The sequence below is a fragment of the Strix uralensis genome, chromosome 5 (genome assembly GCF_047716275.1).
Source record: "Strix uralensis isolate ZFMK-TIS-50842 chromosome 5, bStrUra1, whole genome shotgun sequence".
Taxonomy (NCBI): domain Eukaryota; kingdom Metazoa; phylum Chordata; class Aves; order Strigiformes; family Strigidae; genus Strix; species Strix uralensis.
This window is the reverse complement of record NC_133976.1, coordinates 86,912,910-86,940,749: the sequence shown is the minus strand read 5'-3', so window position 1 is coordinate 86,940,749 and position 27,840 is coordinate 86,912,910. Positions and strand designations below refer to the sequence as shown.

Here is a 27,840-nt window from a genome sequence, read left to right as displayed (position 1 = left end):
TTTTCTTTTCCCCCAAATGAAAAGCTAATGATGAGTGGATTGCAGCAAATTCTCTTCATTAGTTCGTGGCTATTCAGAGCCTCGCAAAAGCACTCACGTGGTTGCCTAACTACACAAAAATAGCAGAATTGATATTCACTCCGAGTTGCCAGGCACCAGCCGGGGGGAGGCATCCTGCGGACCCCGACGCGCGTGGGAAAGAAGGAGTTAAAGCGGGCAGCCTGGCCAGGCAGCCCGGGCAGGCCTTGCCTCTCTCGCCTCTTTTTTTTTTTTTTAATTTTTTTTTTTTTTTTGCTTTCTCCTTCTTAATTAATCATACGCTGCTTCACAATTTAAATATGGAAATGGCGAGCCATTCGCAATTATTAATGAGCCTGCAGGCTGTCCTGTGGCGTTTCCAGACAAGCTGTGTCAGCCCGCGGAAAGCAGCATGGCATCTCCTTTCTGATGTGTGTGAAATTTATGTGCACAAAAGGCTCCTCCTTATCTATGCGCGAGCTAAATAAATAAATAAAGGCTTTTGTTTGCCAGGCTACTTGCACATGACTGTTTTGACTAAACCACTCCACGTTATTTGTACTTTACAGTGCCTAGAGAGAAAAAGCGAGGGGGGGGGGAGTGTGGAGGGGGAGAGGAGGAGGCGGCGGTGAGGGGCGAAGTCCTCGAGCCCGCGCTACCTGCGCCGGTGCGGTCTCCCCTCAGCCGCCGCGCCAGGCTGCTGGTGGGCCGGGGGCGGAAGGTGGTGGTGGTGGTGGTGGGGCGTCTTTTACTGAGGAGAAAAATAAAAATCCCAATCCCCCCCCGCCACCTCTGAGGTACAGATAGCAGCGGCGAACAATAAACTTTGCCCCGGCCTGACACCCGCCTTGCGGCAGGCGGCCTGGCACGCTGCCAGCTCCTTCACCCGATAAGACGGGGCAGGAGGCGGCGCGGACAACATGGCCGATGTGCAGCCTCCGCGCCCCGGCCCGCGGCGGGACGGAGCTGACGCCTCTCCCCTTCCCTCCTCTCCTTCTCTCCTCGCCAGCACCCAGCCGGAGGGGGGCGCTCAGAGGATTCAAGCGGCAGCATCCCTCTTTATTTATTTATTTATACACCCCCTCCTTTTTATTTTTTTTTTTTTTTAAATCTTCCCTTTTTCTGCCGGTGTGTCAACTACCCATCCAATGCAGTGCACGACTAGGTAAAAAGCAGTAATGGGCAACTAGTTTAATTAGTCTTTTTTTTTTTTTTTTTTTTTTTTTTTTTTTTTTTTAGAGCCTTTATAAATGAGGAGCAGTCCAAGGTGGGAGGAGGAAGCGAGGAGCGGAAGGGACAGGGAATGAATGGTGAGGGATAACAAAGAGTCAGGTGCAGGGCTCTACGTGCGTCCTCACGGGTGCTTAAGAGAGCGATTTATTTTTTTAAACGCTCCTGTGGCAATTAAATAAGAAAACGGAAAAGCTGTGGAAGCCAAAGCCGGGTTCCTCACGGCAGCTGCAGGCTTTGAAAGGAGCGTTTGCGCTGTGTCAGGAAGAGCCCGTTCCTGTAGGGATGGAGAAGGACGTACCACCCCGGGCTGTGGGACAGCAATACGTAAAGATACGTCTGACTTTGGTTTTTTTCCCGCTCCAAAATAGTCCGCTGCTTCACAGGGTGAAGGTAAAATCCCTCTAACGCGTTTTTTGCAAGTTTGCCATGTTAGATAAGAGCGTGACTTTGATGTCTTGATGTAGTTGCAAAGCGAAACAAACCGGGGCAAGGATAGGGATTTCAGCCTCAGCGAGGCGGGGGTGGGGGGGAGGCAAGGAAAAAAAAAAAAAAGATCAGGATATGATAAACACCACTGAAAAATGGCAGGAGAATAATGTTTACTTTTGAATATATGGCCTGCTGCCAGGTTGGCGCTGGTTTTTAGGTTAGCAGAGGTTGGAGGAAGGGCCAGACTGAGGCGTGGCTAGCTGCTGTCAAGGAAAAAAAAAAAAGGGGGCTGCAAATTGCTGTTCTCAGCTTTTTTTTTCCTCTCCTCTCCTCCCCCCCCCCCACCCCCACCCCCGCCCTCCCCCGAAAAAAGGCAGTGCTTTCTCTTAAGGCTATTAGAAATGATGCAGAATTTTAACCATCTGCTGTACCGGGTCCTCTTTGCTGGTGCTACAAAGCTGTGTTTTTGTAAAGGGAAGAAATTACACAAGCTTTCCAAATAGAAAACTACTTTTTAAGCATTTCAATATTTCAGGAAAAAGTGTCTTTAAAGAAGGATTCTTTTTAATTGCGAATTGAGGCATGGGTATTAACAGAATTGAAACGTTTTTAGCCTATTGTGATGCGGTCTTGTGCTAAAAGGGACACAGGTGTACCGCCACAGCACAGCATACCACTGCTTTAGAAATGTAGTCTGGGCACTATCAAACTCAAGAAATGGACAGTGGAGAGAGGCTGATAATTTTTGTAGCCTTGTGATTGCTTTCCAAGGCTCGCTGTGGAAGTGCGGGAGATGCAGCTGAACGCAGCAAAGTCCTTTTCTTGCACTTGACCAGCTGCGTGTGTACGTATGGGAGTAAAATTATTTAATGAGTGGCATGGAGACTGGCACAGGGTACGGCCTCCTGAGCTGTAGTAATATGTCCAGTGCACAAAGGAAGAATATTTCTAAATAATATCCATGGGAAAAATGCTTTTGAGGTGGTGAAGCTTAAAGGAGAAAACAGAAGGAATCTTTAACGTGATATTCTCACTTCTCATAAATTCGATTAACTGTTTAAGTGCTGTGAACAGCAAACTAAGTACTTCAGGTATTCATAAATCACAATATAATGTTTGTCTGGAGAAAGAGCTAAGAAAATTGGAGGTTATTACCTCATAATTCATCGACGTATTTAAGACCATGTAGAAGTTATTGGAAAAAGAGATTATAGTGAAGTATTTGAGGCATGCAGTTCCTTTGAAAATGCAGTTTGGGTTTTATCTTTTAAGATCTGTCAATACTAGTTTGTTACGTAAAACCACTGGTTGTTGTTTGTAACTGGGAGAGCTGTATTTTCTTTAAATGAAACATCTACAAATGAATGTTAAGAAAGGCATTTACTTTCTGAAGCCAGTGTAGAGGCCCAGTTAAACCTCTTTATTCAATTTTAATTAAAAAAAAGGACTATATTATAGATGTCTTGTAGACTAAATTTTCTTATTTTTAAAGCTGAATATTGGGGGCTGTATTTTGTCACCTGTTGCCTGCCACAGAAAGAAAACGGGGCGGGGGGGAAACATTTACTGATCGTGCAAGGTTTTGCACGGAACTTGCTGTTTGTCATTTCATTACCGTTCGGTAGAAAAAATAGCCTCTTTTTTCCCTCCGTTTCTAGGTGCCACATAAAATTGTACAGTATGTTTGCTTCAGATAGTGCCAGCGAAGCATAATGAGGTGTTTAGTCACAGTTTGGATGTGGTATTGGTAGAAAACAGCGCAGGAACTGTGGGCTAGATTTTCAAGGGAATAGTCCTTGTAATCCAAGGCTGCCTAAATCCCAAACTGGTGTCCAGGCAATACCGAGACACTAAATTCTCCGTTTGCTTTTTGTTAGGCTGTTATCTGCTGAACATTTTCCTTTTCTTGCGAGGTCTTCAGCATGGCCGGGGATTTTGGTGGTGTGGTTTGTTGGTTTGGTTTGGTTTTTTTCTTCTGTTAACCCTTGGATTTCTGTTTGCTCCCTTTTTTGCAGAGCACCTTCGTAAATATGAACGCAAACAGCCTGGAGTAAGTCTGCTTTTCTGATATGGAATACATGGATGGGAGGGCTTTGCGGGGTGAATCTTTATAGACCAGTAGAACAGTAACGTGCTAACATTTTCCCCTCCTATGTATTTGGATTTAAAAGTTAGCGTTCTGCATCAGAGCACTCCAGTATGATGAGAGGTACATGTATCACCTAATACTCTGCTGTTTAAAGAAAAAAGGCTTCTGTGTGAATAAACATGTCTACAAATACTATAGTACTGATACTATTCTGCAAGTTAATTGTAATTTACTATATGTGCAGAATACAGCATCATGCAGGCTTTGAGATTTCAAAATTGTATACTGGAAACCTATTAGGATGTAGGACAGTGTGAAACTGTGAACACAACACCTCTACTAATAGTGCAAGTGGATCACTTGTTTATAAGGGGGTATGCAATCATACACGAATAAATTTGTAGTAGATGCTGGGATTACAAAATTATTTTGGATTTGGCATTACTTAATATACTGCCTGTAATATATGTTGTCATCCCCTAACACACATCTCAGTATAACCTTAACGTTTTTATTTTAATATCAATTTGCTCCTTCAGCAAACAGAATAGCATGAAGCTGTGGATTCAGGTTACATATTTAGTTCTAAATTTCAATAAACAAGCAGTTTATTTTACTATTAATTTCATAGTCCTAATGATAGCTGAACAGTAATATCTTTGGGCAGTTGTTTGCAAAAAATTGAGCTTTAGGTTGCTGAACCCTAAATATACTGTATTTTTGCTTTGTTGTTGAATGCTGGAGCTGGTTATTGGAAAATAAGGGGGTGTGTTTTGAGATACTAGAAAAAGTTGTTTTTTATCACTTTGTATTCATAGTCAATATTCTCTGGTTAAATAGAATATGAAATGTAGTATAATTACAGTGTCATTTAAATAATGAATTAAAGCCAGCAGATGATACAATATGCAGAACAGTTTATAGCAGCAATCAATTTCCATATAGTCCGATGTGCTGCAAAATTATTGATAAAATAAATTGTATGAAATATAGTGAGAGTAAGGACATGTTGGGTGATACTTGCTATGCAGTATCATTATTAACTGTCCTGTAGATACCCTGATCCAAATCACCTGATAATCTGGGTGAGGTTATGAGCGATACATAAGCCGAGAAAGTTTTACTCAAATATTTTCTTTAAAAAAAATTCTATTTTTAAAATCAAGTCAGAGTTAGAGATCTGGCTGAGTTTCAAGTCCATAGAACCCCACGGACTGAAGAGACAACCTCTGGAACATCTTTCTAAGCTTGCCTTGTGTTGGCATCTATTACAATTCAAAATACATAGGCTTGTCTGAAGATACTCTGAAAAGCCTCTGATTTGTGAATTTTTCCAGTACCAATGGAAAACATGTTATATTCAATTCTAAAAAGAGATAGAGGTCTTGATTCTGCCATCAACATAGAGCACTTTTTAATTATGTTTCCTGTGATTTGAATGGAGTGTCAAATCAGGCCTACCAAATTTGTTTGAAATGGAACAGAAAATACAAATGTATGTGTGCAAATATATTTATTTGTTTCTAATCTGACTAATTAAATCAGCAATGTGGTATCTGGTGTCCATTAAAAATGTATTTATTTTTTTTTTTCAGGGCCTGGCTTTGAAAGTATTTCATGGTCAGTGGAAAAAAATGAGGAAGAAGAGGGTGTGGCTGCCACTTAGAGGATCTGGCCCTGCAGACGGGCACTCGCTTGTGGAGATGTGGTCCTTCATCGTGACAAAACACAGACTTCTTTCAGGTAAAACAAAAATACTTTTTAAAAATCAGAAATCAGGTAATCCTATTATTTCCTAATGCATATTTCTGAAGAATGGTCGGTTGTCCTCACTTGAGTTCGGTAGCTTTATTCACATCTTGTTCTGCCCCAGATTTCTCAACTCCTTCACTAACCATGACAAAACCAACGAAAACTAGTTCCAACTTTACAGAGTAATAAGGAAAGTGGTTTGGTATTTCTTTTTATTCTGAATATCCAACAAGGGATTGATCCTGTAGGCTCTAGAATGTATCTGTATCCACTTCCTAGTTTTTATTTCCATGCAGTATGCTGCACCATTAGCCACTGAACTGGCACGTATACGCACAGATGTTTTTGTCTATAGTTCTTTATATTATGATGGCAATTACAGAATCACAAAAGCTTGGAATGAGACTTTGAGAATATTTTCAGGTAACAGTTCTTGTGGGATGAGATTTTGACAGTATTTCCAGTAAAACTATAAGTGTGTGTATATATATATTTTTTTTTTAAGATGTAGTTCATGCTTGTTACAAGGGCTGTTTCTTAATAATGCTTATTTATAATCTGAATTCTGTATAATTGATATTAAAGCTATTCTTCTGCAGTGGCATGATTTTTTTTTTTTTCTCCTCTGCTGCTGCAAGTGTGTTTTGAAAATGCATGACTTTTCTGATACTGTGAGTGAAGATGGAGCTGAAGAAACTTCTTCAGTAGTATAACCACTCACAGGTGTGGTTTCAGAATCTGCTCCCTCATCTCCTGTCTTACATTTGAGCTCATCATCTCTTAATTATGTACCCTTGTTTTCCTTTGAAGAGCAGCAGCGTGTGGGTTGTGGTGAGGTATTATCACAGTTTGGGTGAATTGTTAGCCACAAGACTGAAGGCTAAGTGTAGCAAACCACCATACAAGTGGCAATATCCCAGGATCTGACACACATCTTGGAATCTCTTATAATTATTAAATGGTTTTTGCAAATAAAGATGTGGGGATGGGGAAAAAGATAATAAAATAAAGAAGGAAACACATTTGTATAGTAGGTTCTTGCTAATTATTTGCGGGAAGGGGAAGAGCAGGTGGCAAAGCAAACATAGATGTTTTAAAGTATTTTTGTGAAGTTTGAGTGATGCATTGATAGCATTGTATCAGGCTAAGCAGCTAGCTTAGAGGATGAATGACTTCGCTTTAGTTAAAGTGAACTTGTCTATTTTTTTTTTGCCATTGCTTTTGGCCATAGGAAACAAAAGTAGAAATTACTGCATTGGATCAGATCCACAGTCTAATTAATGCTAAGTCTACCCTGACAGTTCTTACAAAGGGTTGATTGGTAAGAGAACGGAGGGCGAAGACGACCAACATTTGATCCTTTTGGAATACCCTGTCCTTGTCAGAAAGTGGGCCAGCTAGATCCCTTGGCCAATGGCTTTATCATGGCTTTGCGCAAAGGTCTTTATGGTCTTTCCAGCAAACAATCCCATTTAACACTATATTTTTGTGGGCTATGAATAGAACCGTATTCTTTCAGAATCCCACTGATGTCCCCTAATGATGGACTGCAGTGCCGATTTTCGCATGCTCAGCCTGCACTTTGTAAAAGTAATGTATTCCCACAGTTTGAATTTACTGCTTATTTCATTTAACTGAATAATCTCCCATTCAAGGCTGGAAGTAGGCGAGAAAGTCAGACTATAATTCCTGACTTTCAAAGTATGTATCTCTGTTGTGCTCCCTGTTGCTTACGTGCTCGCTAACATAAATGGTTTCATCACCTCATGGTTTCGTATATGGCAGTCTTTTTGTAAGTCAAATCATTTTAGTCACCTGTCCTTGCACTCCTGTTACCTCTGTAGCTTTAACGAGGTGAGGTAAGAAGAACTGTAGATGGCATTCTCTGTGAAGGCATTTCCCTGGCAGGTATATATTAGGAGGGTAATGTTGTGCTTTCTCGTGTGCATCGTAAAACTTGGCTTATTTGACATCGCTGCGTATACATGAAAGCTTTCGTCGACTTGTTATGATGGCACCCTGGTCTTTCCCCTTCGCCGAGAATGTTGCAATATGATTTCCTTAGCGATGATTTAAAAAAAAAATATTTGAAGTGTTTCAGATTCACTCGACTTCGTTAAACCCTTCAGTAACCCAAATACACTCCCCTCACTTGTCAGCTTTGCCACTCTTTTTTTACAGCTGATCTTTCCAGACTGCTAACTGAAGTTAAAAGCTGATAACCAGCATGGCCTCTGCACGCAACAACTGTTAACCTTTTTCTTCTTAAAACGTCTTTCTTTTTCTTCCTACATTTTAATTTTGGCTGCTTAGCTCATTTTTAATCATGACTCCAACTTTCAGTCATGATTACTCTGTTTTCTTTATGGTCTTTATGAGTCACATTATCAAAGCCCATTTGAAAGGCCAAATAAACAGTAATTTCTTCTGCGGATGCACTCCAAGTTAAAAAAGACCTATTTTTCATTATGTTAGCAATGTTGTTTTTCTCTCCATTATGTAATCGCTGCTTAGGCATTAAAGTTATAATCTGTTAAAGTAGCCTTCCAGAAGGTCTACTAAATGCAAGAATTCATTGGCATGTAATCTGGATCATCATTTGTGGCTATTTTTAAGGAGTGCTACCCTTTCGTTCCTGATAGGAGAGAGCACGTTTTTGTTGGAAACCCTGCCTCCAACCTTGAGCAGCTTCAGAACTCCTGCGTGGGTATCTAGTCCTCAGAATGGCTTGCCTTTTCATTTATCCAGTTATTTCAGCACTTTCTGTTTTGGTATTTGCTGCTCTTTCACCCTTTACTTGCAAAAGAATTGATTAATGGGATTTGTTGTCTGGAGGGACCAGAGGAGACAATTTGATCACTTGAATATCATAGATTTTTCCACTTGTGTTAAGCCTGATAACTTCTCTTTTAAGCTAAAAGGTACCTTTGGGTCTGTCTGGATTTCTGGGCATCAGGAGATACAGGTGTATCCAGGAATATGGGGTAGGGTCAATATTGCTCCATGCCCCAAAAAAATGGACTGTGCAAGAATTTTGTGTTGCAAAGTCATGTTTCCTCCCTTTTCCTGTTCAAGAGAAGGGACGTCTTATTCCATAGCTTTCCAGAGTGTGGTTTTTACTTCCCATCTTGGAGGGAGAGTGCTGTTGGCTGGTGTGAAAGAGAACTGGGAAATGAAAGACTAGGAGGTATAATCCTGAGCTTTCACTGGAAGTAGTGGGTATACAGCTTTGCTTTTTTTTTAATACCCTAGACCAGGAGCCCAGCTAACAAGAAATGCTAATATGGTCATACAGGGTGAGAAAGGGCGAGTTTACCCTTTTGCATGACTGAGTATCTCAAGGTCATAATCAGCGGTTATCTTTTCTGCAGTGTTTTTCCTCCTCTTTATTCACTCCCTTTGTTTCCCAGTACTATTTCAGACTTGCCAGACAACTGTTGTGCAGTCTTCCTGCTTCTAATGTATGTCAATAAATTGTCCTTATGTCTTTGGTTCAGTCCTTATGCTCCTAATCTCCATTTTTAAATATTACTTTCTAAGTATATTCTTTGTTCTAGTTGTTTCAGTTTAGGGCTTTTGTTTTTCAGAAAAGATACCTCTTTGCCTCAATCTATTGCACAGCTTTTCTCAGTATTCAGATTGCCCTTGTCCACCTACTTCTTCTGTGTCTAGAGATTTTTGTTAACTCTTTTTTTTTTTTTTTTTTTCCCCTGACTGATATGCTATGCCTGCATAATCTTCCATGCAGAAAAGCAGAGTGTTCCCATTGAAGTCAATGGGAAGATCTGATAAACGTAAAACGTGGCAATTTGGTACTGTATTTTAAATACCTGCTGTACGTTTTTGGTTTTCACTAGGTGCTTGTTTTGCTCTGGACACAGGCTTTTCTAAACTTGTCTGTCAAGGCTTTCTGACTCCACTGTTCTTTCTTTGACTCCTGGTGTATATAATAAAAAGGCCAATACTTTTAGATCAGATGTCAGAGAAGAGCAATCACTGGAAGCAATATGATTAGATTTGATTGTTCCAGGCGCAGAAGTGGACAGGTGAGAAAATGTAGAAGAGAGTTATACTGAGTGCCAGTCTTTCACCCACCTGCAGTGGGAATACCGCCCATCACGGTGCAAACACATGGTTTGGAAGTTTCTTCTTTACGCTTGGCCATGTTAGAATCTGTTGTGAGCCATCTGGGCTAAACCCTGTGCTCCCCAGTGGGACGTGTATGCTGAGAAGACTTCCTCCTTTTGGTTTTCCTGATGACAGTAAGTTTCCCTCTCTTCCTACTGGGGTGAGGAAAGATCAGAAACCATAGGAACGAGGAACAGCAGTGGTGGGTGAAGAAGGAAATTATTCTTTTCACAGAGAGAACGTAATAAGGAAAACATGATGTTATTTTTATTGGATTCTTGATTTCATTTATCTGTTCAGATCCTTTTAAAAACATTTGAAATGCATGGGTTCCTGGCTATGAAGAAGACTGCAAATGGGAAGAGTGACTTCTCAAATGTCCTGAAGAGGAGTGCAAAGAATCTTCCTTCCTCGTCCTGCCTGATACTTGAGAATGCAGGGCTAGCAGGAGAGGCAGGAAGGGGCAGAGCGTACCAGTGTGAGTGCAGGCTGGGTATAACGAGACCCCAGCTTGCCACGCTTTATGCATTAATTCACGTTGCTAGAGACTAGAAAACTGCGTCTGTTCTTGTGGATTCGAAAATAGCTATTTTGCACAAAGTATCTGAGAATTGAAGGACACCCTCTCCCTCCTCCCCCCATACAATCCATGCAGTGAACTCCTGTACTGTGCTGCTCTAAGACCTCGGTTTTTGGAGTCTCCTTTCAAAGTCAGCTGGCATGGTGGGTGATCCAGGGCTGATTTCAACTGCATTTAGCCGCCGTGAGGTTTGTCTGTGGTGCTGAGCTCCCTGCGCCAAGGACTTTGATCAGCTTGGGCCCCCTGCCTGGCCTTATTCCTATTACTTTCTTCTGGAAGCTCTAGCAATGTTCAGCTTCATCAGAAGTGCTTCTGCCTGAGGGTAGAGAGGGGAAAATGTCTTAGTCTAGACCACTCCCTTCCACATGCTCTTTTTCTCCCATCCTGGCTGAGTAACTGATGGTAACATCTGCATCCCGGTGAGCAATATCACCACAGATGAGGAAGCGGAGACACAAAGCAAAAGTTGGGATCATCCAGCAGGCCAGAGGATTAGAGGTGAGAATGGAAAGGAGACAATCCAGCATGCTGTCGAATTGGCCACGTTGCCTCCTGTATGTCACCAGTGCGGCATTAATTTAGCCGTTTCAAGAGATGCTTCTGTTGTTATATTTCATATTAATAATGATGTTCTCAGATACGATAGTGTATAACAGAAAGCTTAGCAGACAAAGGAGGTGCTTATTTAGCCTGATTAAGCCTAGCTATCAGCACATGTGAATTCTTACAGGCAGCTTGTTTTCACTTTATTTTCCTTGGTTTCTTTTTTGCGATGAGCCATCCTTGGAGTTTGCAATTATCTACAGCATCAGGCAACTTTTCTGCCTGTCCACATACTACAGGATATTTTAAGATTTGCATTTGTAATAGCTACAAAAGATTACACTTTTTAATAACTATTTGAAGACCCAAACAATTTAATAAATAAACTCAGAACGCTTCAAAAGGAGATATAAAAGAAAAAAAAATTGTATTGAGGTGATAGTTTTCACTTAAAATGTTTTTATAACTAAAAAAACCTCTTCAAACCAGCTGGCTAGCTGTGCAGAAATTAACCTGGTTTTAGAAGGAAGACCACATGAAGTTCATACATACTTCTCTGGAATTAATGTGCCATTGAGCCTTGGCAGCTTAAGGTGTCTCTATTTTGAAGGGGGGTTAGGGGGGAAGTCAAATGATTTAGTGACTGAAGAGAGTTGCCACTTGCGTGAGCTCCATCCCTAGGGATATGACCTTTTTAATCCTCTTTAGTTAATGTATTGGTGATCTTTACTTAGGCAGAGTAAACAGTGCTGTTCTGAACAAAGGGGAGGTCATGCTTCCTGCATTACACTCTGACCCTGGGGTCGCGGCCTTTGTTCACTTCTCAATGGGAATTGCTCTCAGAGGGCCACCACAAAATGGAGAACTAATTTAGGCACGTGCTGGCGGAGAATGGCAGAGTATCAGGTTTGCTTCACCCGAACCTCCGAGCGTGCAGCAGTCACAGCGAGAGTAGAAGTCAAACTATTTCAAAGAGGACGTATTAGCTCTTTACTTACCGATGGCTGTGGCGCTTAATCCCTTGTTGAACCAAATATATTGCTTGGGTCTTCCCCCCGTGCTGCCAGTAATTCAATTTCTCTGGTTTCAGCTTTTAAACTTCTTTTTTTTTTCTTTTCCCCTCTCACTGGACTGTTCCAAATGAAGAAGCGTTAGACTAGTGAAAATTAGAGAATTTTTCTCTTAAAAGAGAGAAACCGCATGGCAATTGCAGCATTGAACTTGGGCCTCTGAGGTCTCAAAATAAGCATTGTTTCTCGGCCTGTAAGGAAATGTGATGCTGTGTCCCAGCAGATTGTATTCATCACCTTTTTCATAACATTTTCTTTGTGTTGCACCAAATAAATACACGCACAGAGCCCTGTGAAGCCGAGCATAGTAAGCATGGGGTACTAAGCCAAAGTGAACGAGGACTTCCTCATGTTTATCACTAATTATATGCAAAAATGCTGCTGATTTTCTTTTTTTTTGGCTTTTTGTGGCAGAATGCATTGTATCTCATTTTTAGTTGCTGTGACTCGGGAACATATATTAACGTGGAATCTGGGATGAATTATCTGGAAGACTCACGTATAGAAAACCATCACTTTTCAGTGAAAGATGTTTATTATTTTTCATCTATAAGCTGTTCTTTGAGCAGTGAAATCTGTGAAATACAATGCTAGACTATAAAATAATTAAACTGTAAACACGTATCCTCAGTCAAAATACTGCTTTCCCACATTCCTTCCTTGTATCAAAAAAAAAAAAAAAAAATAGCCCTTAATTGCTGATGACAGCCAAGTTGTGTAAAACACAGCAGGGTTAAAACTGAGCACAAGGGATGTGTGTGTATTGGGGGCAGCTTCGAATGTTGCCATCACAAAAATAAGTAATACTACGATAGTAAGCTTTGAGGCTTCTGTGGCAGTTGACATGAATAGAATGGAGATAAAAATGTATACAACAGTAAATTTTTAGCTCTCCAACTTGGGTATTTCTGGGCTTACTGGTGGGGTTTTCTTGTGGTTTTTTTTCATGCTTTATACCACTATAAATCCCTAGAAGACTCTACTGTATTGGCATAATGGAGTGCAGGGTGGGTTCACCTGATGTTACTGCTGGTTTAGGGTACAATCCTGCACATGCTGTGCTGTTTGCAGCTGTGTTTCTCTTGACTCCTTTTGGGCTGCTTTAGGAACAAGCAGTAAGGCATCCAAGAGACGCTTCTCGGTCTGTGTCTTCTGTAGAGTTGCGGGCACCTCTCGTGTTCAGTCCACTGTTGTGGAACAGGAGGCTTAACCACGCTGGAGGGGCTCAATCCTGCTGGGGGCCTGGGAGGAATGTGTGGGCAGGAGATCCCCGGCACCGCTGCCTTGCCCAGAGCATCCTTCTCCAGAGGCTTCTCCAAGGCGCTGGGCAGGGTTCAACAGAGAACCTGGGGTAGTGTCGCTGCCTTTGCTACACAGATTTTGCCTCTGTACCAGACTCTTCTCTTCAGAGAAGAGGGCATGCTGCTTTTTTTTAATTGTTGCAGGCTTCCAAGCCTTTTTTTTTTTTTTTCTCCTTCAGATTATGTGTTGTAATACGGATTTGCCCGATAGAGAATACTGTAACTCTCTTTTGTGTAAGAGCAAAATTTTCTGTTTCTTTCTCCTTCCTCATTTTAATTTGTTTTCTTTGCATTCCAGTCATTTCAAGTAAAATGTTCTGTCTTTCCTTTAGTTTTCTTGAAGTTGTATTATTTAAACAAACACAATCTACTCTTAGATTTAAAAGTGCGTTCTGTAATACAGCAAAATAAGCTCTTCAAACAAAAGAGTGGCCAAGCAACCGAAACATCATGCTCTTCTAATGAAAAGTTGCATTCAAAGCTGAGCCAAACGTGAGCAGCAGAGAGTTAGTACGTGAGCAGCAAGTGACACTGACTACAGCAATACTGAAACCAACCCTTCTGTGTCCTTTATTCGTTGCTTAAAATTCCCAAAATCCACTAGCTTTAGATTTTAATGGAAGCCAGAGTGGAAAGGTGTATTTATTATACCCATTATCTAATAAAAATAGTCCTACCAGGTTAGCATAGGTATATTCCTCACTTGTTACTTAGTTATAATGAATATGCTTACTAAATGAAAATAATAAGGTCCATCCCCTCTCACCATGTGTTCTTCAGTACTAGTATTGCTTTTCTGTTATCTGCAGGATTTTAAAGACTAAAGAGAGTGTCAAGGCAATGTCAGTTGCATTTATTTTTGTGGTATTTTTTGCCTTAAAGCATGGATATGGTTGTGCTTTGTTTGGAGGTAATGAGCTGTAGGAGAATTTTAAAATGTGGATAGCTGCTTAGAATAAAAGGAAAAAAAAATTCAGCCAATATTCAAATTTTAAAATAGTTCTTTTTCCTCAAAAAGATACTGGAACCTCACAATAACTATAGTAAGTGCCTGCTCGAAAGAAAAACTAGTTTTTCTTAGTGTGTGTTAAGTATTTCAACATGCAATGTGATAATCTAAGACATCATAGTAGAAGTCCCTCTTCTGAAAGCTTCCTACTGAGTGGAGCCTTTTGGAAATGTTTTGCTTTGAACGTTCCCGATTCAAGCCTCTCAGGATTTTTTTTTTTTTCTTTTCTGTTTTACTGTTTAAAAAAGAGCTTTTTCCCTGGCAAAGTTTGGATTAATAGAACGGGCAGAGAATAGTCTATTATACTGCATGAACTTGATTCCTCAGCATTACTACTTCTGGTAGTGATTTCTCCAGTTAGTGTACCTGGTAAAGCTTAGTGGTGGTGAAGACTTTTCTCATTTCCTAGACAAAGGTGTTACTGAAATTCAAAATATGAACTTCTATATGATTTTTATAAATTTGCTTTATCAAAATTGTTTCCAAATGTGACCCCTGCAGTGAAAACTAAGTAAGAACCATTCATATGTAACAGCCTCCTCTGTTAAGCAACTGTTGTCCACCTGTCTATTCTGCTTTTAATATTAAGCCATTTCTTATTACCCTGTTGATTTCCTCGATCCTTTGGACAATGATTTGCAATATATCAGTTTATCTAAGGAGAGAAAAAATAAAAAATTAAAAACATAGTCTTGTGTAATATGGGTTTGGCCAGGCTTCACATGTACTATGGAAATTACTGAGTCTGTTCTTTACTTTTTGAAGATAAACATTTTTCTAAACACCGGACTGCCGGATATGTATATTTAGGCCCAGTGTAACTCGGCAAAATTCATTTGAAGTAAATGCTTATTTGCCTGATTTGTCTTCTGGTGAAATATCTTCTGCCTCTTTCCATTGAATACTTGAATAAAAAGAAATATGTGCAAGTTTCAAAATGCTAAATGGATACAAGTAGCTGCATATCATACATTTTTGTGTGTGTGGTTTTAAATTAATATTAGGGTGAGCAGAAAATACAAGACAGACTTCAGTTGCACCTGTAAAAATAAAAATGCTACTTCTCTGTGAAACTGCATTGCTGTATTTTTCTGTGGTACGAGGATACCATCCTTATGTTTTCCACTGGCATTATCCACTTTGGAAAGAAAAATGCGTGACAGCCTCAAAATGGCGTTCTGTCAGGGAAGGGCAAAGATGAAAGCTGGAATAACGGAGTAGTTCCAGCACAAAATGGCCTTTTCCAATAGATTTCCAAAAAATTTCTTAGACTGATTAAAGTTTTGGCCATTAGCTGGCCAGTAAAAGCTGAAAAATGATACAGTAATTCTGATATTCCTATAAAAATCTTTCCCTGTACATGTGGGATACACACATGCTGATCTAGAAAATGGGTAAGTCCAGTATTAAAGCAAAACTGTGTTTTGTATGTCCCCATAATGAATCTTAAGTATCTATTTTGCTTTCCCTCTGTGTTGAAAACGCAGAGCACTGCCAGCTGAGTGCTGGAACAACATTTTGGTCTATGTGTACAGTGCTTTATTAGACAAAATCCCTGATCTTTGTGTCAGCCTCCCTGATTCTTTCAGGTCTAGTACAGGAGCGAGGTCTCACACTCAGGTAGCCACAGAGCAGTTGGCTGTACGTGTTCTCTGAATGTAGTCATGAGTTGTCACGATAATGCTGAAGGGATGAAATTACTGCTGGTGCAGTGCTGTTACAATCAACTTCTTTTGTATAGTTCTTAAACGATACTTTAGACATACTAACATTTTTTTAAAATGATGTTTATTTGTATAACTAAAAAGTCCTGAACCATGTCCTTTATGATTTTCCTGTTATAATTCAAATCTAACCCTTTGTTAGCAGTCTTCAGGCTGCATTATTAAAATACTGTGACTTATATCGAGCAGTATTATGTAAACTAAATATTAATTTACAGTCTTACTCTAATAGTATTTATACTTACAGGGCTCTTGTAACATGAGACCATAAATACATACATTCACATACATCTCTCTCGTATATAGGGCCACCATATTGCACACAGCACACACGTATGTGTGTGGGCACACATGTAGAAGAGATGAAGTATGTGATTTTGTTAAAAAGGCTGTTGGGGGAAGGGGGAATTGCTTAATTTTCTTACAAATAAATGACGGAAGTAATGTGGGCTTTAGATGACAACTTTGATTTTGGTATTTGGCTTCAAAAGTTTTTGAAAAGCAGATTTATTTCTAAGTGAGTCAGGGAGAGTTCTGTATTTCGAACCAAGTCTCACTGTCCTGTTGCCAAGAGGCAAAAAGTCTTTCTCTCGTCGTTTTCTCCCTGCACAATTTTCTGAAGTTACTTGTTTGCACTAGAAAAAACACTGCAATTTTCTTGAAATTTTTGGTGGACCAAGAAAAATTCATAGCATTACATTTCTGTTGATATCATTTTCTGGAAACAGAAATTTAAGAACTGACCTTTTAACATTTCAATGCTTTTACCATCCGTCTAAAATCTCCAGTAAAATGCATTTATGCCCTAGGAAAAAATGGTTAAATTTGAAACTTAAAATTTCCATGGATTAGTCACTGATACCCCTGGGAACTTTCAGTATTCTGAAAAGGAAGTGTTTTTAAACAACTGAAAAACAGTTCACTGAGTAAGTCTGGAAGCATCTTTTCACAATTCCCACCCCCCCACCCCCCCACCCCCCTTTTTTTTTTTCCCTTGGTGTGTGATGCCAGTGTTATCATTCATATTGTATTTTATTAGTGTAGATAGCAGAGTAAAAACTCCATTGAATGTTTTCCTTATAGGAGTGTTTGTATTGGTTTTGTCAGGTTGTTATAAACTTAATTAAAATAACCTTTATTAAACTATGGCATACATTTAATCTGCATAGATGCTGATTAATCTTTTAAAAAGCAAAATGGGAGATTATAAAAAAAGATATTTTTTTTTTTTTTTTTTGCACTAAGGTTCTGGTTTGCTGGCAACATGGAAATCACCTTCTTTTTTAAAAAAAACCTTTTATGTGCCATGTGATGTAAAAGTAATAAAACGTAAAGGTCTCTTCTTTCGATAGGAACAGAAACTGTTCCTTTCAGAGCCTGATGCTCTGAGTTGAGGCCTTGCTGCTGCTGTGTCTGCTTTGGAGTCCCAGAGCCGTCACTCCACCGCTGCAGCTGCTGGTAGTGGGGCAAGTTTGAACTTCTGATGCACGCTGCTACCTCATGCCTTGTTCACAGGCTGCGTTTGGGAGTGGGGCAGTTGTCCCTTCAAATTTGCTAACATCCTTTCTGTGCGCTCTGTCATTTTTATTTTTTTTTTTTTGTGAAATGTATGTGTATAGATCATGGAATGGTTAAATGTGTCTCTGTAGGAATACATCTTTCTGGACAAAGGAAATACAGAATCGTGTCTGTGTGACATTTTGTTTACTGAAACTGAAAAATAGCAGAATACTGTTAAAGCTAAACATAAAAATTTAGGCACCCCTTCAAAATATAAGAAATTTAATAATGCAAGTGTGACAACTTTAGTAAGTATAACATGACAGATGGGAAGAAAAACCTCAAATGATTCCTGGTAAGACAGTTCATGAAACACAAGTTCTATGAAGTATTGAATTGAAGATGGTGTTCTTTTTTCACAACTGTTAATTTCTACCTGCGACTGATATAAAGAATGTAGAAGCCTGTGTTATCTGTCCAGATAAATACATCAACACTTTCAGTAGGTTCATTACTCTCTCAATGTTATATTTGATGATAATAACAATAATGTGTCAGTATCATTCATGTTAGGAATTATTTTTTTTCAAGGAGAGGGATTTAAATTTACCAGTGCCAATATACTTTGTTATAGTGTGAGATTCCAGTGATATTTTAGATAGCCAAGCTCAATAGACAATCTAAGATGCACCTTATGTACCATATATTTTAGCTTTTATGGGTTAAACAGAAATATTGCCTTGAACTGTAAAACTGAAGTTGGCTACATAAAATAGATATGATACTAATATTCCACTCATAAACGGATTGTGTCCCTGTGAATTTTGTATCTACAACCATTTTGGATTAAGTGTCTCTGTTTACTAAATAATTGCAACTATGCTATGAATATGTTACTGTAACAGACATCCCTTTTTATTTTCTTACACTTCATACAAATTTTTCATTTCTACTAACATTTCACTACCAAAAACCACTAAGGAATTTCTATTGTGTGTAATTTTTGTTCCCATTTCCAATTCACTTCGTTCAGGATTGTAGCACTCTGTTTTGTAATTATAACAGAGACTCTTAATATCAGAGAATTTGGTCACCGGACAACTCTTTGACTAGTTTAAAAGCCTTTAAGTAACTTACAATATAAAGGTGTTTTAATCCCCTTTGTAGACCTAAGAAATTTTAAGTTTTCAGTACAGGTTTCATTTTGTACATTTGCTTACTTTTTGCAGCTTATCATTCTCTGAAAAGTTACATTTTCTTTTTCTACACTGTCTTATTTACTTTTTTTTTTTAATTAGCTCACTTTTTTTTTTTCCTCCCCCCCCCCCCCCCCCCCTTCAGTAGCTCTTTCTGTGAGGCATCCAATTTTAAGCAGATGTGTCCATTTAAACAAACACGAGGGCTGTGTTTTAAAATCCAAGAGCTTGTTTTAACTCTGTGCTCCTGGTGCTACCAGGAGAAAAGCAGTGACCGGCCCGAGCCTTTACAGCCGGAAAACTAGACACCTCGGTTATTGCTGAAGGTACAGAGATATCGGACGGCACAAATCCCTTTAATACGTTCTCTCCTGGGCTTGGCCTCCGTAGTCCCGGCTTCCCGCGGCTACGTGCCCCCCCCCTCCCCGGCGCTGGGCAGGGGTGGTGGAGGTGCTGCCGGAGGGTTTGGCTGGGGCCGTGGGGAAGCGGCGGGCTGAGCCGGGCCGAGCTGAGCTGGGCCGGGGTGAGGGGGGGGCGGCGTGTCTTGGGCTGTCAGGAAAGCACAGGAGACAGTGATCCAGAGTGCGGGGCCGTATTGTCTGCTCGCAGCGTGAAGAATAAATTACAGTCGGTCAGAGCATGACTTCAGGCTGCTAGGGGAAACTGGCTGTACTGCGAAGTGGAGTTACGTTTTCAGTATAAAATAAAATGGGGGTGTTTTACAGCTGAGGAGGTTGCTGCTTAGCCGGCCGTCAAACTAGACGTGACTGGGGCACTGCTGAGTTCCCAGCTTGCGCCTCCTTTGCGAATAAGTACTTGCAGCCTCCAGGAACTTTGGAGCCTCTTTATGCTCAATAAGTAGAAGCAAGTAAATAAAATCCTGTCTCGGGCTTTGATTTGCTGCCGATGATGTAAATTTGCATCAGTAAGCACGGTATATAAGCAAAATATTAATATCAGCTTCAAGCATACAGCTCTGTACAGTGAAAAAAAAAGGGAAAAAAATAGTCGCAAGATAAACAAAATTGTGTCGATAACACCCTTTAAAAAACTGCTAATGCAATGCACTGTTTAATGCCTCCTTTCTTTAAAAAAAAAAAAAAATTAAAAAACAAAACACTTGTCCTACTGCCAGAGCTTCATTTATGTTGATACCAGTTTAATGCCAAGTTTGCTATAAAACATTACTGTTAAAATACAGTGCACTGAAGGAACTGTTTTTTGCAAAATGCTTCATTATGTTTTGAAGGGAAGAATGTGGAAATATATCCGTGTTCAGCTTGCCTTTACAGTTTGAATCACCTACTTTGAAATTGTCTTTATTTGGTATTTTTTTCCCCCATAATTTAATATGCCATTGATCCATTGGAATTAATGCGAGTTAGTCAACAGCAGAACAGAACTTTCCCAGGTAGCCTGCACAGTGTGTCATTACTGTCCTTTCTATGAAGTGTACACCAGCTGTAGTCCCACAGAGCACCTTCGGTCCCTTTAGGCAATGATGGACAAGACTGCTTTTCTTTTTTATATATATATATTAATTATTATTATTTTTAATCCCTGGAGAGTGTCTTAAAAAAGAAAAGCTCTCTGAATGTTAAGTAAAGCTATTCTTGGTGATTTTTAAAAAATGTGTACTGGAATTATTTTAATTATATGATTAAAAAAATCAAAAAATGTGAATTTACACTTTTCTAGCTAGCTTAATCCTAAAAAAGAAATATGTTTGATTGGATTATTTTTTAAAAGATCATGTACCTGATCATTTTTTATTAAACATTTCTGGAGGCTGTTAGATTAGCAACCACCCCGTATTGAAAATGAGCTGTATTGTTTAGAAAGAAAAAAATCATGATCTGTTTAGAGCAGACCTTAGGGTTGATGTCTGTATCACACAAAACTGAGATGAAAGAACAAGAGATACCACTCTTGAGTTAAAATGTAAGCAAATGAATTAGTGTATAGCAGGAGTATCTGTAATGAGTTTCCAATAGACAGAACTTGTGATAAGGGGAAAGAGAGAGGTTATAAAATTATGTAATAGTGTAAACTGTGGTGTGAAAATATTGGCTTACTACTATTTACATAATTTGAACTTATTCAGGCATGATGAGTCTTAAAATAATTCCTCCACTTCCCTTTTTGGAATTCCGTTCCTATTAAGTGAAGCTTACAACACGTAATTGTTTTCCTCTTTCCTGTATCCTTGTTTTTTAGTATTGTGGTAAGCTAAAGTTAGACGACTTTCAATCTTATTTTACAACTATGGTGACAGATATAATGCATTTATATATCGCCTTGAAGAAGGATCACTTTCCATGAATGAACCTGAGCCATAATTGTGTAAAAGCAATGCACTTTCAACTCTCCAAATGCACCAGAATTACCCCAGGTATGAAACAGGCAAAAGCAGAGATGAAACTCAGCTCTTTCCACATTTCTACAAAAAGTGAGAAAGGAAGGGATACGTATGGAGAGGAAAGAACGAGGAGATATGTATTTTTATATAGCAAGTACAAAAATAAGTAAGGAGCTAAAAATAGTGTCTCAGAAAAAAGGGGAAAGTCATTCAGAAAACCGATTAAATGCAAGTAACCCACTATCAGCTAAGCTGTTCATATACTTGAGCCTGATCCTTCCCTAAAAAACAGGTCTGTCTTTTATATTACATTGGCATTAAAAGTTGTTGAATGCACGATCGCATATATTTTATTTTTTTTTTCTGTGTAGGGTTAACAGTCTCATCTGTCTGTGTTCTGTTAAATACTATCATGAATGTCGTGCCATTATTTTTGAACAAAAATGATAAGAATTTTAGCTGGACATTATGGCTGTCTGCTGCTAAGCCTGTTATCCAGAAATTTTGCTTGCTTTTACTTTTTGACCAGCCAGAATTTATGCATACACATCCTCTGCATCCGCAGTCTATGCAGTAGATACCAAAGTTATTAGAAGAGGTCAGAATTACTAGGTGTCATTTTACCGAAATAAAAATTTGTGGGAAAGTTACTGTTTAAATATCTTGTGAGCTATGTCCTGATAATCTCTAGTATGCTTTTACTATAATTCCTTAAAAATAAATATTAAAAACACTTTGTGGTTTCACACCATTTAAAAAAAAAAAGAAAGTTGGTAAGGGTAAACCATAAAACATATATTTGGCTTACAAAAGAAATGTTTATTCTCCTCAGAATGCCAGTGGTTGAGCGTTTTCTTGAGATTTGAGGCTGAATAAAAATGTGTAACAGAGGTTCCTTAAATATGTCACTGCAGGAGTCACTGAAGATGTGGCACAGCCAGCTAGTTCCGAGAAACCCACATGTGCCACCCTGTACTTTCTAGACTTGGCTAATACTGTGCATTTTAATAGAGCAATTGTGATTAAAGTCAGGCCTGAAAACAATGAGATGGGTTTTCATATACTTGGTGATGTACAGGTAGAACGTCTGTTCTGTCAAATACAGTATATTATATTGTTCTTAGTAGGGCTTGCTTTCACCAGTCTTACCAGTTAGGCAGAGTACATACAGCTCTTGGAATGGCTGCATCACAAGCTATAATATATTGCAAACAGTATTAAGTCTTTCTCACTCTCATGACCGCAGCTGATCATTTAAATACTGCGTTTTTAAAAATCATGCGCGTTTATGTAAGAAGGAAATGCATCCTGGAAAAAATCCGTGCCTCCCAAGACCTCTGCTCCATTTTGCAGGATAGTGCGTTTTTAAGCAGGAGGTTGGAGAGCAGCCTCTTTGGATGGGATCTGAGAGTTGCAAGGGATTGAAACTCAAATCTACCGGTTTTCTTTTTCCATTGCATTTTTTTCTGTCACCTCACGATCAATATTTAGAGGAATCAAAGATCAATTAATATATTTTTTCCTGAAGAATATTTTACAAAGTCTTAGAAACACATGGTATTGACTTTTCCGATTAGTTGAAACTGCCTAGCTGTTTTAAAAGTACGTCAGGAAAGCAATGATAGCATAAGCAAAATAAATATTAAATGAGAGGGACAACTATGACTTTCCTTAAGTAACCATGTAATCCCTTTTTTCTTATGGTAAAATATTTTCCTCAGAGAAGACTCTTCAAGGTTGAATCCTGTACAGCCTCTTCCCCCGCCCCCCCCCCGCCCCCCCTCCCATGTAGGGCAAATCAAACGCTTGACAACGTTTTTTGTTAGGAAGGCACATAAAACATTTTTTTGAATATACCAATAACAGAAAAAGTATATATATTTTTATTGCAACAAGGAGATTTCATTGGTTGAGTGAAATGGCGAGATGTGACGCAAAAGGACACTTGGACGGGTAGAAATGCTGATGTATGCCAAAGCAGGCGTACCAAGAAATGCTGTTGCTATGAGAGAAACAGAGGGAGAGAGAGGGAGAGGGAGAGAGAGATCGTGAGAGAGCAAGTTGTGGAGGCCTTATTTTTTCCTTTTTGGCTTCTAGCAGAGAGACTGCAACATCTCCCGTTTCTAGCAGGGAGGGTTCAGAAGCTTTCGGTGGGTATTTTCATGAGACTGAGCGTTTAGAGGAGGGGAGGAAGACAAGAGAGGTGCAGGTCACCTTAGAGTACAAAAGCAATTGGAAAGTAGGAGGCTGTATATACTAAGCCAATGATCTGTGCTATGATAGATACACAAATTAGTATGACAGATGAAGCAGCTTAGCTCATTATCCACCTGATGGTATTAAGACTTACAATTCAAAATTACAAAATTAAAATGCACACAGACACAGACAGACATATATTTATAATGACCCCACCTTTTCAGCTTATGAATTATCCAGCTGGGATACCGACGTCTCTTGTGTAACATTCTTAAAGAGCTGCAATAAATTCACCTTGTGAGTCCATTAGCCAGAAAAGGGGGAAAATAATTTGCAGGACATTTTTTTTTGTCTCTCTTCTTCGGCAAGGGGGAAAAAAGTTTGTGCTATGAACTTAGCCTAGCAGCTTCTGGAACGTGAGCCAAAAGGGGCAGGAAGTTGTTTTACAATAGCGTTACAGTGATCTGCCACAAATGGAAAAAGCCAAATGTTGGACTCGGCAAAGAGAAAAAACATCCTTCTCCCCCTCGTTTCCCTCCTTTTGCCCCTTCAGAGAGAAAAAGAGAAAGGAACCTTGAGCTAGAAGTTCTTTTTCTTTTTTTAATTACTTCTTGTAAGTAATGGAAAGATTATCTTACTTGCATGTTCCATGGCAAGCACGAGGGAAAGAAGTATCAAAGGGACGTTTAAAAAAATGCACTTGGTAACTAGCAACGGGACTTTTGGCACAATTCCTTGAGTTTGCTTGAGGTTATGGAGGGGGGATGGGAAGAAGAAAAGCAAGTCCACGCAGTACGTTTTCTTTAAAAAAGGGGAGGGGAAATGGAGGAGAAACTATATAATTTTTAAATTTTTTTTTAGAGGAAATGTGTGTTGATCCTCTGAAGCCGAATCCTCAGGCATTTGTGGCCCGTCTTTGCAGTCCGATATGTTTTTTTGTGCGTGTGTGTAAGCGCTCTCAATCAAACAGCAATCATGGCAGCTGTTTTTCTTCCAGCACAGCAGTTGAGCTGTCTCGCCCAAATGCTTATCAGCTTTTGACTCGGTGCCAAGATAGTTATAAGGGCCAAGCAGCCTGAGCTTGGCTGTGCAGCTGGTTTAGAAGTAAGGGCATGAGAAAACAAAATCACGAAGTTTTTTTGTCACATACAGCGTTTGCTTTTTCAAATACCCATTTTCAGCTCGGTGGGTTTGGTGTTTGGTTTTCTGTTGGTTTTGGTGTTTTTTTTTTTTTTGGTGTGTGTGTGTGCGCTGCAGTTTCGTGGTCCTGGCGGACTGCTTTGCTACAGAGAGACGTCTAGGTATGTGTAAATAGAAAGAGGAGCTCTCTCCTCCCCGTTTTAATCCCGGAAGATGTTCCCGTAGGACGCCCCCCCCCCCCCCAATTAAAAGCTTCATTAGCCGCCCTACCCTGCACGCACACTGCCGTGGCGTGGGTGCCTTTACATTCCAGCGCAGCGCCTTTCCTCCCAGTTGCTCTTTTTCTCCCTGGGTCCCCCCCCCCCCCACTCCCTCCTTCCTTCCCTCCCCAGCCCCACCGCGCCGGGGGTGGCCGTGGGTGTCGCGGCGTGTCGCGGCGTGTCGCGGCGCTCGGCCGGTTGCGCGGTGCGCGGCTCCGTGGCTGCTCTGCGTACGGTGAAGACGAGCCTGCTCACGCAGGGCCGTGCCTCTTTCATCATCAGCTCTAGCCCTCTGCGTTTCGCTAGCTCACGTCCTCCTCCTCCTCTTCCTTAGCCAGATTGCTCCAGTCGCTCACAAGGGGGAGGCTGGACTCTGAGAGAGAGGAAAAAAAAAAAAAAAAGGTTGCTGCTGCTGCTGCTCGCATTCCTGCTGCAAGGGCCTCCCCTTCAGACGGCCTTTGCCAGAGCAGAACTTTTAAAAATGCTGCAAATAGGATCTTCTTTTTGCCTCCGCTTTATTTAACCCTCCTCTTCCACCGTTTGGGAACGGGGCTCGTTTTCCGTCTCTCCTGCGCTGTGCTCGGCTCTACTGTATATCGCAATGTCGAGGTTAAAGCTCCAACTATTTTCCCCTCCGCTGATCCTTTTTTCTCTCCTCTCTCTCTCTTTTTCCCCTCCGTTAAAGAAATGGATTGCTTTGAGCGATGAATCGGGCTTTGCTAGTTTGTGTGCTGGGAGAATGAAGGCTTTTTATTCGTCATTTTTCTCCCCCGAGTATCAGTGCACAGTGCTGCTCATGGAAGGAGCCTCTCGCTAGCTTTCTCTTTCTCTTTAATAGAAATATATTTTTAATAGCTTTAGGTATCTGCGCCATGTGAAATAGGGCGGATGATATCCCTCCAAACCCCTTGTAATTTGACTATGGCTGAAATGGAAATATTGGGGGGGGGGGGGGGGCGGGAAGGAGGAGGCAGGGGGCTGGGTGTGTGGTAGGGGGTACACAGGCTGTTTCGTCCTTGCAAACCTCTCCCCCCCCCCCCCCCCCCCCCCCCCCTTCCTCTGCTGAGGAAGGGAAAAGGGGATGTGCAGTAAAATGCCGTCTCTGGGACAGGTGCCAGCTCCTAGACAAAAGAAGTAAAATAGGCGGTAAAGAGGGGAGGGGGGGGGGGGGAAATTAATAGCCAACAAAAATAGGAATCGAAAATCTCCGAGAGAGGCAGCGCTGGCAAAAGTGATGGTGCCTAACTGGCCTTTTTGCCGAATATTTTCTTAGCGATGGCTGGAAAGGAGAAAGTTGCGGCATAGTTTTTTATCCTCGTCTTCTCTGCAGACGTTTGAAAGCGTGAAGGGAGGGTGGAGGGTGCTTTTTTCTCCCCCCCCCCCCCCCCCTTCCCTCCTTTCTACTGAATTATTCATAGTGTCAGCGGTGAAGCCAGGACTATTAGCATGCATCAGACATGCTGTTTGTCTGTTTGCTAACATTCTTCATTCAAGACTTGTTAACTACCAGACAAGCTTAACACGCTTCTCTCTCTTTTTTTTTTTTTCCTTTCCCCCCCTCCCTCCTCTCTCCCTCCGTCTCTCGCTCGCTCTCTCTCTCCCCCTTTCCCTTCTCCGCTTCCCATCCCTTCCCTTCCCTCCCTTCATGCCACCCCTCGCAGCCGCCCATTGTTGCTGCGGGGCGCTGGCAGCCGGGGGCAGTTGTGGCAGGGGAGCGGGCGGAGGAGAAGCCGGCGCCGGTTGCTAGGTAAGGACCGCCTTCCCCTCCTCTCCCGGGCCTGCGTGCACTTGCAAGGGCGAGAAATGCCACAGAGCTCGCTCACTGCCTTCTGCCTGCTTTTCCAGGAGACTGCAGAGCTGCAAGGTGAACCCCCCCCTCCACCCTCATTTCCCCCCCCCACCGCCGGCGGCTCCCCGAGGCTGGCTCCCCACCCTGCGCAGGGTAAGCTGCTTCCCCGGCTCCCCCCGGCACCAGCCTTTGGGGGTTATCTACTCGCGACGGTGGCGTGAGAGGCGAGTAATTACCAAGGGGGAAAATTTTAAGTTTCAAGAAACTACGTGGGTATCGGCGAATTGGCTCGCGTCTGCCTATTAATTTATTATTAACCCGTAGGACGTTATCAGCCCGGCGAGGTTGAGGCTCACTCAGGATGATCGCTCGCTGGCTATTAGGGATGTGATATACTAATATTTGCTATTGTTGCTATTTTTTAGGTTCTCTTCTCCCTCTCTATCAAGTCTGCCCCTCCCTTCGCTAGCCTGTTTAAAACCAGCAAGCTTCATTTTCTTAGCAGACAAAGGTCGATCACAGCTTTTATTTCTGCATGCAAATGTTCTAGGACTTGTGCCAGTCTTGCCTTCATTGATTACAATATAGCTTCTTTCTTGAATGGCATTCCCCCCCCTTCCCTTTTTTTTTTTTTTTTGATAAAAAAAAATAGAAGGAAGCTCGAGAAAAGAAACAAAGTTGGGCGGTGCAAGTTTTTATATTTATTTAATATTTCAGTATGTTTGAAACGTTATTAAACATCCCTAGGCAGAGCAGTTCTAACGCAGCTGCTAACAAGTACGCAGGGGTTTATGCCATTTGTGTGTGTATACACAAGGGTCCCTGTTCGCATTTCTCAACTAATATTTTTAAGGTAACTATGTGATGATCTTCAGTAATTGTATCTCATTACAGTTCCGTTTCCTGATTGTCTTAGCAACGTGAATTTGGACGTAATTATTTTCAGGGTCCGTACTTAAAATTTTGTAATACCTGGAATTGTTCAGGATTAGTTTATAATTACCATTTTTATCATACATTTTTAAAATACTATTTTTCATGGCCTTTAAAGGTCCGTAAGTGCTGTAAGTGTATTTTCTTCTTTATCTTTTACGTGCGCACACGGGCACATGCTCATGCACACTCCCACTCTCTTTCTCTTGCTCTTTGGGTGTTAATGAAGAATTATGTTAAGTATAATACTTAAATATTAGAGTAATGCCATTTATAGATCAAAGTAGCATGTGGATATGGATGTACTGAGTTAGGCACAATTTGGCAGACGGTTATACACTTAAGATTTATTACTACTATGAAATTGCCAGACCTATTATAATACTTTGTATTCTTTATATAGACAAGTGCATGTGCAAATTAATGTATCTGGAAATAAATATATTTTAAAGACACTTCTCGAGGAAACTAGTCCTTTCATATATATTTGTAAAACAAAATGCTTTCCTCTACACTGAAAAAAATGGGATGCCTATGTAAAATATTTTAATCTTTTCCCTTTAATTTTATTTATATCCAGGGATTAAA

General features: G+C 40.6%; 1 protein-coding gene and 1 long non-coding RNA gene across 7 annotated transcripts in view; one reads left to right on the top strand and one right to left on the bottom strand.

Moving 5' to 3' along the window:
* The first annotated feature begins 809 nt into the window (after positions 1–809).
* LOC141944856 (uncharacterized) overlaps positions 810–27,840 on the top strand; it is a 127,070-nt gene continuing 100,039 nt past the window's right edge. The window contains exons 1-3 of one of the 4 annotated variants that reach the window (XM_074872112.1): positions 810–1,328; positions 3,696–3,730; positions 5,365–5,512. In XM_074872112.1, the coding sequence (XP_074728213.1) occupies positions 1,322–1,328; positions 3,696–3,730; positions 5,365–5,512 (190 nt within the window). In that variant the 5' untranslated portion in view covers positions 810–1,321. Of the gene's footprint in view, positions 1,329–3,695; positions 3,731–5,364; positions 5,513–24,681; positions 25,140–26,084; positions 26,473–27,840 lie in introns of those variants that run through there. The other 3 variants (XM_074872109.1, XM_074872111.1, XR_012629345.1) reach the window with 3 other exon arrangements.
* LOC141944857 (uncharacterized) lies at positions 9,895–24,486 on the bottom strand. Of its 3 annotated transcripts, none has more exons than XR_012629347.1 (2): positions 23,347–24,486; positions 9,895–10,545 (listed from the first exon to the last, which is right to left on the bottom strand). It is a non-coding gene; the product is annotated as an uncharacterized LOC141944857 (long non-coding RNA). The 3 variants fall into 3 exon arrangements; XR_012629348.1 differs by lacking the exon at positions 23,347–24,486 and adding an exon at positions 11,771–12,647; XR_012629346.1 differs by lacking the exon at positions 9,895–10,545 and adding an exon at positions 22,794–22,933.